The 14466-nt window shown below is 48.0% G+C and overlaps 1 protein-coding gene across 7 annotated transcripts in view; it reads right to left on the bottom strand.

The window, feature by feature from the left end:
- LEPR (leptin receptor) overlaps window positions 1-7883 on the bottom strand; it is a 60620-nt gene extending 52737 nt beyond the window's left edge. For 2 of the 7 annotated variants that reach the window (XM_064147436.1, XM_064147438.1), the window contains exon 1: window positions 4641-4956. In XM_064147436.1, the coding sequence (XP_064003506.1) occupies window positions 4641-4702 (62 nt within the window). In that variant the 5' untranslated portion in view covers window positions 4703-4956. Of the gene's footprint in view, window positions 1-3354; window positions 3397-4640; window positions 4957-7830 lie in introns of those variants that run through there. The other 5 variants (XM_064147430.1, XM_064147432.1, XM_064147434.1 and 2 more) reach the window with 4 other exon arrangements.
- Window positions 7884-14466: the final 6583 nt, after the last annotated feature.

The following is a 14466-nucleotide window of genomic DNA, read 5'->3' as shown; positions in this document are numbered from 1 at the left end:
TTCCTCAGGCTAAACAATCCCAGCTCAATCAGCTGCTCCTCATACGTTGTACAACCACTGGCACATCAGCATGGGAAATACTTTCAGCACAAGCATAACTGTTGATCCCCACACACCTGCTATGGGCATGAAAGACTCAACTGCAATTTTTACTTTTCCTTTTGGAGTTGTCTTTTTTCCCCAGTTCCTTGTCCTGACAGCTTACATGTCTGCATGTCTCCTTTCCAAACCACACACACAGAAGAAAAGGGGAGGTGGGGGAGGTGTTGATGTGAAAAGAAGGCTTCAGTATGAGGCAGGTCTACCTGTCCAGAGTGAACATCAGTGAACAGAGAGTGGCACTGGTGACTAAGAGTGCCAAGCCTACAGGACCCAGCAGAGCAGCAGAACCCTAACACCACTAAACTCAGCTGTAAAACTCCCACCAACATTTGCAGGGACAAAGGGACTCAGATGAGCAAGCTGCAAGATGAGAGCTTTACTTATTCGTGGTTTGCAACGAGCAATTTCAAAGCTTAGAGCCAACTATGGAAACTCAGCTGCCAGGATGCCCTCTTTTGTTCCCCGAGTCAGGTACCACACACACATTGACAGGGGCTGGAGGATTCTTTTTATTCTTATTCCCACCCTCAAAAGGAAAACAAAAATCACAAGCAACAAAAACCCACCCCCAGCTCACCCAACAGCAACAGCTGCTAGTTAATGGGAAGCAGGAACACAATCCTGCAAGCACACAAACTGACCCTCCGCCACATCTGGATTTCAATGTTTAAAAGATCTATCGAATGCATAATAACATTTAGCAGCAATGCCTACACACAGCACCTTCCCAGGCAGCTCTTCAAGGCTCCCAAGGGCTTTCCAGTCCTTTTGGCAAGACCAGTGCAATGGGTTGCTCAGAGACCTTGTGGATGCCTCATCCCTGGAGGTGTTCACAGCCAGGCTTTGAGCAACGCGGGCTAGTGGGAGGTGGTCATTGCCCATGGCAGGGAGGTTGGAACCCAAACCATTTTATGATTCTTGGACAGACTTCCTGGGCATGGAATTTCATTGAAGTTTTTGTCATTTACTGCAGAATCATAGAATGGATTGGGTTGGAAGGGACCTCAGGGTTCATCTATTCCAGCCTCCCTACCACGGGCAGAGACATCTCTTGACTAGACTTGGTTGTTCAAGGCCTCATCCAGTCTGGCCTTGAACACCTCTGGGGAGGGGGAACCCACAACTACCTATTCCAGAGTCTCACCACCTCATGCTGAAGAACTATTTCCTAAGATCCCTCAACTTAAAACCATTCCCCTTGTCCTGTCTCTAGACACCCTTATGGAAAGTCTCTCTGCAGCCTTCCTGTAGGATCCCTTCAGGTATTGGAAGTCAGCTATAAGGTCCCCCTGGAGCCTTCTCTTCTCCAGACTGAACAACCCCAGCTGCCTCAGCTTATCCTCGCAGCAGAGGTGTTCCAGCCCTTTGATCATACTTGTGGCTCTCCTTTGGAATTGCTCCAGCAATTCTATGTCCTTCTTATGATGGGGACACCAGAAGTGGACAGTGTTTGAGGTGGGATCTCACAAGAGCAGAGTAAACATATACTATTAGTCAATGTTCTTATTAAAGAGTTCCAGAGCAAATGGAACATAAAATAGCAATGAACGTGACTTGCTTTGAATATTTTTGTTCTCTGATACTGAAGCTTTAACCAAGGCAACCCAAGTTACATGTCTCCTACACACTAAGTACAGAACTAGCAGCAGAGATCCTCTTCTCATCTGTGCACACAGGGACCTGCTCCAAGGCTGCTGATAAAGCCTCTTTTCTGAAACTCAGCACCAAAATCATAGAATCATAGAATCAAACAGGTTGGAAGAGACCTCCAAGATCATCCAGTCCAACCTAGCACCCAGCCCTATCCAGTCAACTAGACCATGGCACTAAGTGCCTCATCCAGTCTATTCTTGAACACCTCCAAGGACGGTGCCTCCACCACCTCCCTGGGCAGCCCATTCCAATGCCAATCACTCTCTCTGGGAAGAACTTCCTCCTAACATCCAGCCTAGACCTACCCCAGCACAACTTGAGACTGTGTCCCCTTGTTCTATTGCTGGTTGTCTGGGAGAAGAGACCAACCCCCACCTGGCTACAGCCTCCCTTCAGGTAGTTGTAGACAGCAATGAGGTCACCCCTGAGCCTTCTCTTCTTCAGGCTAAACACCCCCAGCTCCCTCAGCCTCTCCTCATAGGGTTTGTGTTCCAGGCCTTTCACCAGCTTCATTGCCCTTCTCTGGACACGTTCCAGCACCTCAACATCTCTCTTGAATTGAGGGGCCCAGAACTGGACACAGGACTCAAGGTGTGGCCTGACCAGTGCTGAGTACAGAGGACGAATAACCTCCCTCGTCCTACTGGCCACACTGTTCCTGATCCAGGCCAGGATGCCATTGGCTCTCTTGGCTACCTGGGCACACTGCTGTCCCATAGATTCATAGAATCATAGAATGGTTTGGGTTGGAAGGGATCTTAAAGATCATGTAGTCCAGGTTGGAAAGAACCTTAAAGATCATCTAGTCCAACACCCTTCAGTGAGCAGGGATATCTTCAACTAGACCAGATTGCTCAAGGCCCCATCCAACCTGGCTTTGAACACATCCAGGCTTGGAGCCTCCACAGCTTCTCTGGGCAACCTGTTCCAGCATCTCACCAGCCTCACAATGAAGAATTTCATCCTTACATCTAATCTACATCTCCCCTCTGCTAGTTTAAAGCCATCACCCCTTGCCCCAACACTAGAGTCTCTTGTAAAAAGTCCCTCCCTGCCTTTCGTATAGAGCTCCTTTATGTACTAGAAGACTGCTAAAAGGTCTCTTTGGAGCCTTCTCTTCTCCAGACCGATCCATGTTAAATTTCCAAAGAGCTCCTCTATCACTAAGGACTCTAAAGGCTTCTGTAGCATCAGTGAGTCACAACCCACAGCCATGCAGATTTCTTTCTTTGTGCTTCAGACACAACAAAAGAAATTTAAAAAACAAACCCCAAACCCCCAGGTCTGATCTGGGTGCACCATGCAGAGAGGGGAGAAGGGGAGAAGGGGAGAAGGGGAGAGGGGGAGAGGGGGAGAGGGGAGGAGAAGAGAAGAGAAGAGAAGAGAAGAGAAGAGAAGAGAAGAGAAGAGAAGAGAAGAGAAGAGAAGAGAAGAGAAGAGAAGAGAAGAGAAGAGAAGAGAAGAGAAGAGAAGAGAAGAGAAGAGAAGAGAAGAGAAGAGAAGAGAAGAGAAGAGAAGAGAAGAGAAGAGAAGAGAAGAGAAGAGAAGAGAAGAGAAGAGAAGAGAAGAGAAGAGAAGAGAAGAGGTGACTTCACCGACCTACTTGGCGTCCCCGCCGGAGCCGAAGCGCCCTCCCGGTGGCACGCCTCGCCCGCCGCCCAGCCCGGCCAGCCGCGGGAGTCGCCGAGCTGCCGCCGAGCTGCTGCCGCCCGGCACTGCCCGCTTCGCTGCCGCCCGGCACTGCCCGCTTCGCTGCCGCCCGGCACTGCCCGCTTCGCTGCCGCCCGGCACTGCCCGCTTCGCTGCCGCCCGGCACTGCCCGCTTCGCTGCCGCCCGGCACTGCCCGCTTCGCTGCCGCCCGGCACTGCCCGCTTCGCTGCCGGACGGCACTGCCCGCTTCGCTGCCGGACGGCACTGCCCGCTTCGCTGCCGCCCGGCGCTGCCCGCTTCGCTGCCGGACGGCACTGCCCGCTTCGCTGCCGGCCGGTGCTGCCCCGGCCCCGCCCCGGCCCAGCGCCCCGCCCGCGCTGCCTCCCGGCTCGCCTCAGCCGCGGAGGTTCGGGCCTGAGCGCCGTCCCGAGCCCGCACACGCGGGAAGGCGGCAGAGCTGCCCGAGCGCTGGGACGGAGCGGTGGCGCTGCCCCTGGTGTACTTTAACGCCCTACAGTTTCGACATCGCAAAGTTTAGGTCTTTAAAAAGGACCAGGGCGGTGGTGGAGTCGCCATCCCTGGAGGCGTTAAGAGACACGGGGACACGGCGCCTGGGGGCACGGTGTGACATGGCAGTGTCGGGTGGATGGTGGGACTTCTCCAGCTGAAACAATTCCATGATTCTAAGTGATTGTCACTGTCCTCCCAGCACTGCACCTTTATAAACGTGAATGAAGTCATCCCTCAGGCTCCTCCAAGCTAAACAGCCCCAGCTCCCTCAGCCTTTCCTCACAGGGAGATGTTGCACTGCCTTCAGCACCTTTGCAGCTCTGTGCTGGACAGCAGTTCCCTGAGGTCTTTCTTGAACGGAGGCCCCAGAACTGGATGCCATATTCCAGATGCAGCCTCACCAGGGCAGAGTCATAACACAGTGTTATCATTCATAACACACACGTGCCTCCTTGTCAGCAGAAGGACAAAGAGTGATGTTGAAGAAAACAACCTGAATCAGACACACTTCTAAATGACACACACTGCAGCTCTCTGAAGTTTGGTTTGGATGATTTGTTGACACAGATAATTATTTCTTATCACTTTAAAGGCACATTCCTGTGAACAGCCTGGGTGAAGGGAGACCATTTCCACATCTCTGACCTGGTTCAACAAGAGAAAGTGTATAATCCTGCAGCCGGGGAGGAGCAAAACCATGCACCACTATGGATTTGGGGCTGACCTGCCTGAAAGCAGCTCCGTGGAGAAGGACCTTGCAGTCATGATGGACAATAAATTATCCATGGGACATCAATGTGGCCTCGTGGCTAAGAAGGCAAGTGTTCTTCTGGGCTACATGAAGAAGAGTGTGGCTCAAGGTCAAAGGTGGTTCTCTTCCCCATCTGCTCTTCTCTGCTCCGCTTTGATGAGATCACATCTGGAGTATTGTGTCCAATTCTGGACTCCCCAGTTCAAGAGGAACAGGGATACACTGGAGAGAATCCCATGGTGGTTGTGAGGATGATTAGGCATGTCGAATACTTGTCTGATGAGGAAAGGCTGAGAGCCCTGGGGCTGTTGAGCCTGCAGAAGAGCAATCACAGCAAGAGATAAAGGACCTGTGGGGGACAAGATGATAGGGCCAGATTTTTTTTAGTGGTGCCCAGAGACAGGACAAGGGACAATGGTACAAAGAGGAAGCCAGGAGGTTCCATCTGAACATGAGGAAAAACTTTGTTGTGAGTGTGCTGGAGCCCTGGTGCAGGCTACCCAGAGAGGTTGTGGAACCTCCTTCTCTGGAGAGCTTCCAAACCCTCCTGGCGATTGTGACGCTGGGCAAGCTACTGTGGGTGCTCCTGCTTAGCAGGGTGGTTGGACTGGATGATCTCTTGAGGTCCTTTCCTGCCCCTGCCACCCTCTGATTCTACTACTTCTCTATAGCTAATGATGCTTTAACACCAACTGCATATGGATTATTACCACAAAGATTTTCTTTAAGTTAAAAATCCTGAGCTGGATCAAAGAAATGATCAGTGAAAATTAATGACTAGAACTAAACCTGAATTCTGGCATCAAACTGTCAAAATGAGTTTTTCAGGTACTCAATTTGTGAGGACCAGATCCAGGGCTGGAAAATTGAACATCCTTAGGCTATACAAAAACAGTTCTAAAAGGAACTCTGAATACCCCACAGCAACCCAGGCTTCTCCAAAAAACTAGACTGTATTTAGTTTGGAAGCTACTTTTCCATGTAAGTCAGAAGTCCAGCCTACACTGAGAAGAGCAGAGAAGGCCTTGATTGTAAGCACTGCCCAGCAGCTAAAAAAAAGCACCTCTGATCATCAAAACTGCTTCCAACCCAAATCCAAAACACAGCCTCATACCAGCTACTATGAAGAAAACAATCCCAGCCAAAACCAGCACATGCCAAGTGTGCCCTGAAGATATGGCAAGAAACTCAACCACTGGAGACCTGGAAAAAACCCTAACCCAAACAGTAAAAGTAGAGATTAAGTTACAAATTAGAGATAACACCCTGAAAGCAAACAGCAAAAGTAGAGGTTACAGATTTGGTCTAACCCCACACTAGATAGTGAATCACCTCAGCTTGCCATGAAGATAACAATGTTGGTCTCCCAAGGAATAAGTGATAGAACCAGAGAAAGCAGCCTTAGGTTGCACCAGAGGAGATTTAGGTTGGACATGAGGAACAATTTTTTTCCCCAAAAGATTTGTCAAGCCCTGGAACAGGCTGCCCAGGGCAGTGGTGGAGTCCCCACCCCTGGAGGGATGGAAAAGCTGGGTAGATGTAGTGCTGAGGGACATGGTTTAGCAGCAGCCTGGCACTGCCGGCAAATGGTTGGACTTGGTGATCTTAAAGGTCTCTTCCAGTCAAAACATTTCTACACTTCTCAGGTGTCCTGCTGGCCACACAGGCTTCTCGACCAAGGCTTCCAATACTTGCATCATGCTTGTGCAGATTTGGTTGGACTTGATGATCTTAAAGGTCTCTTCCAATCAAAGCATTTCCATGGCCACTAGAAAACAATCTTCTGTTAGATGTTAGAACATCTTGAGATAGACATTTGCCAGAGAAAGCTTTCTGTCACTTTGCTTTGTAGCACTGGTGTCTGGTGAGCAAAACAACCATGCCTATAGGTAAGCTAGACTTGTGTGTGTTTGTTTATTTATTTCTAAAGTGATTTTTCCTCCCTTAATACCTAAACTAAGCCTTCCTGCAGCTTAATCCTCCCCCTTTTTCACACACTTGAGAAAACCAGGTGATTCCTCCTTGCGGAAGTCCTTTGATGTACATTACATCATTGTCTCAGCTTGATTATCCTCTGTGTAAACTACAGCTCTGGTTCTCTACAACTTCCTGAAAGGAGGTTCTAGTAAGGCTGCTGTTGGTCTCTTCTCCCAAGTAGCCAGTGATAAGACAAGAGAAAATGTGTTTAAGGTGTGCCAGGGAAGGCTTAGACTGGACATTAGGAAAATCTTCTTTAATGAGTGGTCAGGCATTGAGGGAGGTGGTGGAGTTGCCATCCCTGGAGGTGTTCAAGAAGCCTGTAGCTGTGGCACTTGAGGATACGGTCTAGTGGTCATGGTAGTTGGGTTATGATGGTTGTACTCAACAATCTGAAAGACCTTCCAGCCTTAGTGATTCTATGATTCTTTTAGTGTGCTTCTACAGACCATCTTTTCTGAGGACTCCTAAGGCTAACTCATCTCTTTCAGTTTTACTCCTGTTGGTCTCTCCCTTTTCTGAAGAGCAGTGTCCAAAGTACTCCAACTAAGGTCTTCATAGTGCTGTTTCGAGGGAAGAAATATCTCATCTCTCACACGACGGTGTCCTGTTTACACATCCCATAAGGATGTTTGCTTTTCTCTTCCCACAGCATGCTTGTGTTGACTCAGACTCTGCTCACACATCTCTGTAGCCCTCAGACCCTTCCTGCAGAACCTTTGCCTGTGCAGTTGATTATTTCTCTGTTAAGTGCCTTGCACTGTATTGAATTATAGCTTATTTATCTCTGACTGCTTCAGCAGCTTGTCAAGATCACTTGGAATGCCAATCATAGAATCCAGCACAGTGGGGGTTGGAAGGGATCTCTGGGGGTCATCTACTCCAAGCACACCTGATAAAGCAGGGACTGACAAGCAGTGGAGATGTGGTGCTGAAGGACGTAGTTTAGAGGTGACAGGGCAGTGCTGGGTTAGCAGCAGGACTCAATAATCTTAAAGGTCTCTTCCAGCCAAAAGTTCTACGATTCTATGATGTCCTGCAGGCCATACAGACTTGTCAGCCAAGGCCTCCAGGACGTGCATCATGTTTGTGTAGATGTGATTAGTGTGACCATGAATGAGTCACTGCAACTGTTCTCAGCACATCAAGTATTCACTGGAAACACTGGCGATGCTTCTCATCTTACCTGCTACAGTATCATCTCTGCAGGGCAGTAATTTCCTCTGGAAACACTCCTTCTTTGCCCATCATGGTGAGGCCTGATCTCAGCTAATCAGGAACACAAGAACAGAACTGATGAAGACCACCACTGGCAGCAAGTGAGACTTAAGCCGCACCTATATGTCATAACCCCAGAGGCCGTGTTGCACAGTCCCATTGACTCCTCTGGGGGCTAGCTCACCTTGCAGATCTCATCCATACAATTCCTCTCCTAGCCAGGATCTAACCAAGACCTAACCAGGGAGCACAGTGCATTGTACCTCACTCTGTTCCCTGTGGAGAAGCACCTCAGCCTTCTCTCATCCCTTCGTAATGGCCTTTCCCTTCCTGCCCTGGCCAGGCAAATTGCATCCAGGTTCTCCAGTTTTCTGTTTGCTGTTGCCCCTTACAATATATTTGAGTCTTCTTCCCTAGCTTCAAGCTAGTTCTTTCAATTACAAACAGGCTTTGCACTATTTTCTTCTCCCTCTTGGCTCTCATTTTTTCCAGGACTTTTCCAAGACTTCTCCTTCAGCCTCCCTGGGGGCTCAGATCGGGATGGCAACTATTCTAAAAGCTCACATGGGAGGTTTGCTTGCTCCACATCTCCTTCCCCAAACACCATCCTTCAAAGAAGACAGGAACCTGCAGACATACTCCACACATTTCAAGCCTGAAGTGTGCCAACATCCCTCTGAGAACTTAGAGCTGGCAGCTGCTGAGGTTGTACTCTGTTTGCAAGAACCTGCTAAGCTTGTGGTGTTACCAAACACTTCATAGCATACCATGTGGGTTTCCTCCTGGCAATCAACATTAAACATGTCAGTGGTCTAGTCACGAAAGTCTCACTGTCCAAGACAAACTAATACCAACAGGTTAAGCAGCAAAGACCTACTCTTACCATAGAATGCTTTTGGTTGGAAAAGACCTCAAAGATCATGTAGCTCCAGCCCCCATGTAGTAAGCAGGGACATCTTCAACTTGAGCAGCTTGCTCAAAGCCCTGTCCAACCCAGCCTTGAACAATTTCAGGAATGAGGCATTCACAACCTCTTTGGGCAACCTATTCCAGTGTCTCACCACCCTCACTGCCAAGACTTTTTTCCCTAATATCTCATTTAAGTCTCCCCTCTTCCAGCTCAAAACCATCAGTCCTCATTCTGTCGCTACAATCCCTGATAACAAGTCCCTCTCTAGTGTTTCTGTGGGCCCCTCTGAGTGCTGGAAGGCCACAATAAGGTCTCCCATCAAGATGGCTCAGTGCTAGCAAGCATGAGGAAGATTTCAAAATAGGAAAGATGGTCACAAAAAGCAGAATACAGCCTTGATGTTCTTAAGATATGAGCCTTCTTTTATGCAGAATCATGGAGAGCAATGGGTTGGATGGGACCGCATCCAGTCAACCCTCCCAGAGTAAGCAGGGACATCCCCAGCTAGATCAGATTGCTCAGAGCCTGACTTTGAATGTTTCCAGACATGGGGCTTCCACCACCTCTCTGGGCAACCTGTTTCAGTGTTCTCCCACCCTTACAGTAAAGAACTTTGTCCTCATGTCCAATCTCAATCTATCCTGCTCTAGTTTCAGAGATCTGTAATTTCTTTATAATCCAAGCATACAATGCAAATCTGGGGGAGCAGAGCTAACACCTCAGGAGACAGCCAGCTCCAATGGCAGCCCAGACTGTGACCAGCCCATGGTGGGAGTGACACAGGGTCATATTAGTGCTTAGATGGAGCACAAAGAAGGGTGAGAGGAGACCAGTGAGACACTAAGCCCTCCTGGCTTCTGAAGGGACACCTCTGTTGTTCAGTGGAGGAAGGAATGTAGAGTATTTCATGACATATGGACCCATAGAATGGTATGGGTTGGAAGGGACCTTGAAGATCATCTAGTTCCAACCCCCCTGCCATAGGCAGGGACACCTCCTACTAGATCAGCAGTGGGCAGCCTTGAACACCTCCAGGGATGGGGCATCCACAGCCTCCCTGGGTTATAGTCAGGTAGCTTGAGCTCTTAGCAATAACCTTTCAAGGCAGGTAGAAGGGAATGGTCACTAGATGGAAATTGCATCCTTTTTTTTGTCTCTTGAGAGGTCCCAGGTGTTCAGTGCCATCACCATTAGGAAGGCCTCTTCCCCAAGTGCCAAAATGCAATTTTGCAAGAAGAAAATACTGAATGCATTTGAGGAGGGATGAAATTGCAGCAAAAAATGTAAACTTGGCATAAAAAATGTTCATTCAACTAGCAGGCTCTGCAGCTGAACTTACATTTTGACAAGTTCTCTGGGCTTGATATGCCTCTTTACTGGGCTTTTAAATAAAAACAGGAGTTACTATAGCAACATTTACATCATCAGTTGCACTTACGCTGCCTCTGAGATACGGGGAACCAGTCAGCTCTGTTAACCTTTGTGCTTCTCAATATCTGAAGCAAACCTGGTTACTAACAAATTGTGTTCTGCTCTATTTATTTGAATTCTCAGATTATAAATTAAAATAAATTTGTTCTAATTTTCTTTGAAGTGACTAAGCCTTGTGTGTGGGAACAGGAAACCTGATTCCAGAGAGGACAAGAAAAATGTATATAGAAAGAAAACTGTAATATGGGGAAATGAGACAAATCTTGCTTTCTAGCCACTAGGCCAGTCTGCTCAAAACTTCATCCAACCTGGCCTTGAACACCTCCAGCGAAGGAGCATCCACAACCTCCCTGGGCAACCTGTTGCAGTGTCTCACCACCCCTAACTACAAATAATTTCTATCTAATCTCCAGTCTAAATCTGCCCTCCTCAAGCTTTGATCAATTCCTATCACTGCAAGCCCTTGTAAAAAGTTTCTTGTACCCCACTTCAGGTACTGGGAGTCTGCTCTAAGAACTCCCTGCAGCCTTCTCTTATCCAGGCTGAACAGCCCCAACACTCTCAGCCTGTCCCCATAGGGGAGGTGCTCCAGCCCTCTCCAACTCTTTCAGCCTGTCCCCACAAGGGACCAGCCCTCTGCTCATCTTCATGGTGTCCTCTAGAAAAAGTGCTGAGTAACCTCATCTAGTAGAAGGTGCCCATGATAGGCAGGTTGGAAGTAGATGATGTGACAGACTGAGGGAGCTGGAGCTGTTCAGCCTGCAGAAGACTCTGGAAAGACCTTAGAGCAGCCTTCCAGTACCTGAAAGAGGCCTACGAGGAGGCTGCAGAGAGACTGTTTCCAAAGGGCTGTAGTGACAGGACGAAGGACAATGGTCTGAAATTAGAGAAGAGCAAATTTACATTGGATGTTAGGAACAAGTTCTTTACCATCAGTATGGTGGAATACTGGAACAGGTTGCCCAGGGAGGCAATTCAGGCCACATCCCTGGAGATATTCAAGGTCAAGCTCGGCAAGGCTCTGAGCAACCTGAACTAGTGAAGGATGTCCCTGCTGACTGCAGAGGGGTTGGACTGGATGAGCTTTGGAGGTCCCTTGCAACCCAAACCATTTTACTTGCTTTTTCCTTCTATTTTGCTTCCTGATATGGATATACTCAGCTCGGACTGTGTGTGAAATGTGCATGAATGGGACTCTAGCACAGCCAAGACAATGCTGGCAATGTAAAGTGACACTCTGCTAATGACATAACCGTGGAAAAAGCACCATTTGCTGTTGGTTCAGGAGAGAAGCATTGTCTACTCTGTAATCCACATAATGCCTGCCAGGCCTAGAGCACCACACAACTTCACTGCAGTGAAAAGAAAGTAAACACCACTACTCCTTCCCTGAGGGAGTGGTGGTGAAAATCTATCTGCAAAAGCTCTTTATGAAACTTGGCACCAGTGTGAGTTTCTCAAGTCTGTCATCTAGCACAGAGGACACAAATTCACAGAATAGAAGTGTCAGGAGAAATAAATGATGGGGGGGGAAGATGTTTTGAATAAGTATCATCATGAAAAAAAAATCTAGGCCTTTGAGCAACTTAGAGATTGCTAAACCTGGCAGAAATTTAGTCTGTGGCTCAGTGTGACAGCCCTTCTCTTAAAACTAGAGAGAAAGAATACCCAAGTGCAACAGTGTCCAATCCAAATTGAGGCCACTTCTGCCTGTTTTGGCTATGGAAACAGGATTTTACTTCAGATGTTTATGTATCACTGATGACTTTCATCCAGACAAAACAGAAATCCCTCAAGCGCACAAGTGAAAATGCCACCATTTTTTCATGACATCAGAGAAGTAGAAGAACCTTCCTCAGTCCACCAAAGAAGGGTTGTAAGGGATATTTAAAGGTCAGTGAATTTCAACCACTTGCACTGGGTTCTTCACCTTTTCACTTACAAATGATTTTCACTTGCTCTCCTCTGACGACCTGAACCTTCAAAAGATCCCTTTTCAAATATGGAACGACAGAATGGTTTGGATTTGAAGAGACTTTTAAAGGTCCATCTAATCCAACCCCCCTGAAGTCAGCAGGGACATCTGCAACTAGAGCAGGCTGCTCAGAGTCCCAAACAACCTAATTTGGAATGGTTCCAAGGATGGGACATTTCATAGGATCATAGGATGTTAGGGGTTGGAAGGGACCCAAAGAGATCATCGAGTCCAACCTCCCTGACAGAGCAGGACAATACAATCTAACACAGATCACAGAGGAACACATCCAGACAGGCCTTGAAAAGCTCCACAGAAGAAGACTCCACAACCTCTCTGGGCAGCCTGTGCCAGCACTTTGGGACCCTTACAGCAAAGAAGTTCCCCCTTGTATTGAGGCGGAACCTCTTTTGCTGCAACCTACACCCATTGCTCCTTGTCCTACCCCAGGGAGCAAGTGAGCAGAGCCTGTCCCCCCACTCCTGGCCAGCCCTCAGATACTTATAAACATTTATCAAATCCCCTCTAAGTCTTCTTTTCTCCAGACTAAAAAGCCCCAGGTCCCTCAGCCTCTCCTCATCAGCCATGCCCCCCAGTCCCCTAATCATCCTCGTAACCCTCTGCTGGACCCTCTCCAGCAGATCCCTGTCCCTCTTAAACTGGGGAACCCAAACTGAACACAGTATTCAAGATGAGGTCTCACCAGGGCAAAGTAGAGGGGGAGGAGGACCTCCCTTGATCTGCTGGACACACTCTTCCTAATACACCCCAGGATACCATTGGCCTTCTTGGCCACAAGGGCACATTGCTGTGCCATGGTTAACTTGTTATTCCCACCTCTCTGGGAAACCTGGGCCAAGGTCTCATCATCCTCAGTGTAAAAAATACCTTCCTTGGATCTAGTCTGGATCTGTTTCATAATTGTTCACTGAGAACATGTTTTTTTCATGGTTTTTTTTTCATTGTAATTTGTAGAAAACTCTGTCATTTGCCCCAAAGTATTATGTCCCCAGATATTATTTTACATAAATACCATGCTGAGTTCATACAGTGTGCAGATTTCAGCTACTAGGTTTTCAGTGGTGCTCCAAACCACATCTTCAGGCACTCATTTTAGTGGGAATTTAACATCTACCCTTGAAGATCTCAGTCTCCAAAACCTGCCATTATTTCATCCCATATATTAAGACACATTTTGACCAAGACCTAGTAGAAAGCATCTCCAAAACAGATGCACTAGATTGTTGAGACATTATGTAAAATAATGAAGACATTTTTGTCTTGGTAGCTCTCCAGAGCCAGCTCTGACAACTTTAAACCATCAGGGAATCTTTCTACACAAGTGGTTAATAGTTATGGAACGAAATCAGAGAAGAAAAAGCATGAGGGGGGGGGCAAAGTGGGGAATAGGTGGACCCCTTTTTCAGTGCTGAGATGTTGTCATTCTGCATGACTTATTTTCTAGACAAATAATAAAGGGTGAGAAAGAAGGCACAGTATGGAAAAACAGCATGAGAAATAAAACAAACATGGGTATAGAAAGAGCTTGTGGTGGGAAAACAGGGGGAAATGGGCAAGGAGCAAGGACAACAAGCAGATGGACTCTGCTGGGGTGGAAATGATGTGTGCAGATAGCCCTGGCACGGAGGAGGTGTGAGCAAAGGGAAAATCATGGGATTCTGACATGAGGGTAAGGATTGACAGTGAGACAGAGCCCCAGAGTAGGGGATGAAGTCTCTGTAAAGAGGCTCCAAGGAACCATCTACCCACCACCAGCAAGAAGCATGCTATGTCCTCAGGGGTTGATGAGAGCATTTCTAACTCTGGCACTGGATGTTGAAAATGCTGCCCTCTGTACTAGGCAGCAAAACATGGAGCAGCAAAGCATGGGCGCCAAGCCAACAAGCACTGCCTGGAGCAGCTGTTTTCCCACTGCAGCAGCCCTAGCGTGCAGTGCCACGTGGATGAGGCACACAGCATGACAACAGATGAAGGGGGGGCTCATGGGGAGGGAGATGATCTGCATGGCATAGTTCATCTCCACATGGGAAATGTGCCCTCAAACAGTGTTACCTCCCTTTGCCAAGTGCTCTTGCTTCTGCTCAAGAAGACATGGGCTCTGTCTGGTGCTGGAGAGGACAGGAAGAATGGGCAGGGAATGATTAAGTCTTCTCAAGCTGGTTTCCATTGGCAAGGAGCCACATCAACACCTGTGAATCTTCAAATCTAGATCAGAAGAATCATGGATTTTGGTCCTTCCACATACAGACAAAAATGCTGTGCTGTAT

The sequence above is a fragment of the Pogoniulus pusillus genome, chromosome 8 (genome assembly GCF_015220805.1).
Source record: "Pogoniulus pusillus isolate bPogPus1 chromosome 8, bPogPus1.pri, whole genome shotgun sequence".
Classification (NCBI taxonomy): domain Eukaryota; kingdom Metazoa; phylum Chordata; class Aves; order Piciformes; family Lybiidae; genus Pogoniulus; species Pogoniulus pusillus.
This window is presented reverse-complemented; position numbering and strand designations above follow the sequence as displayed.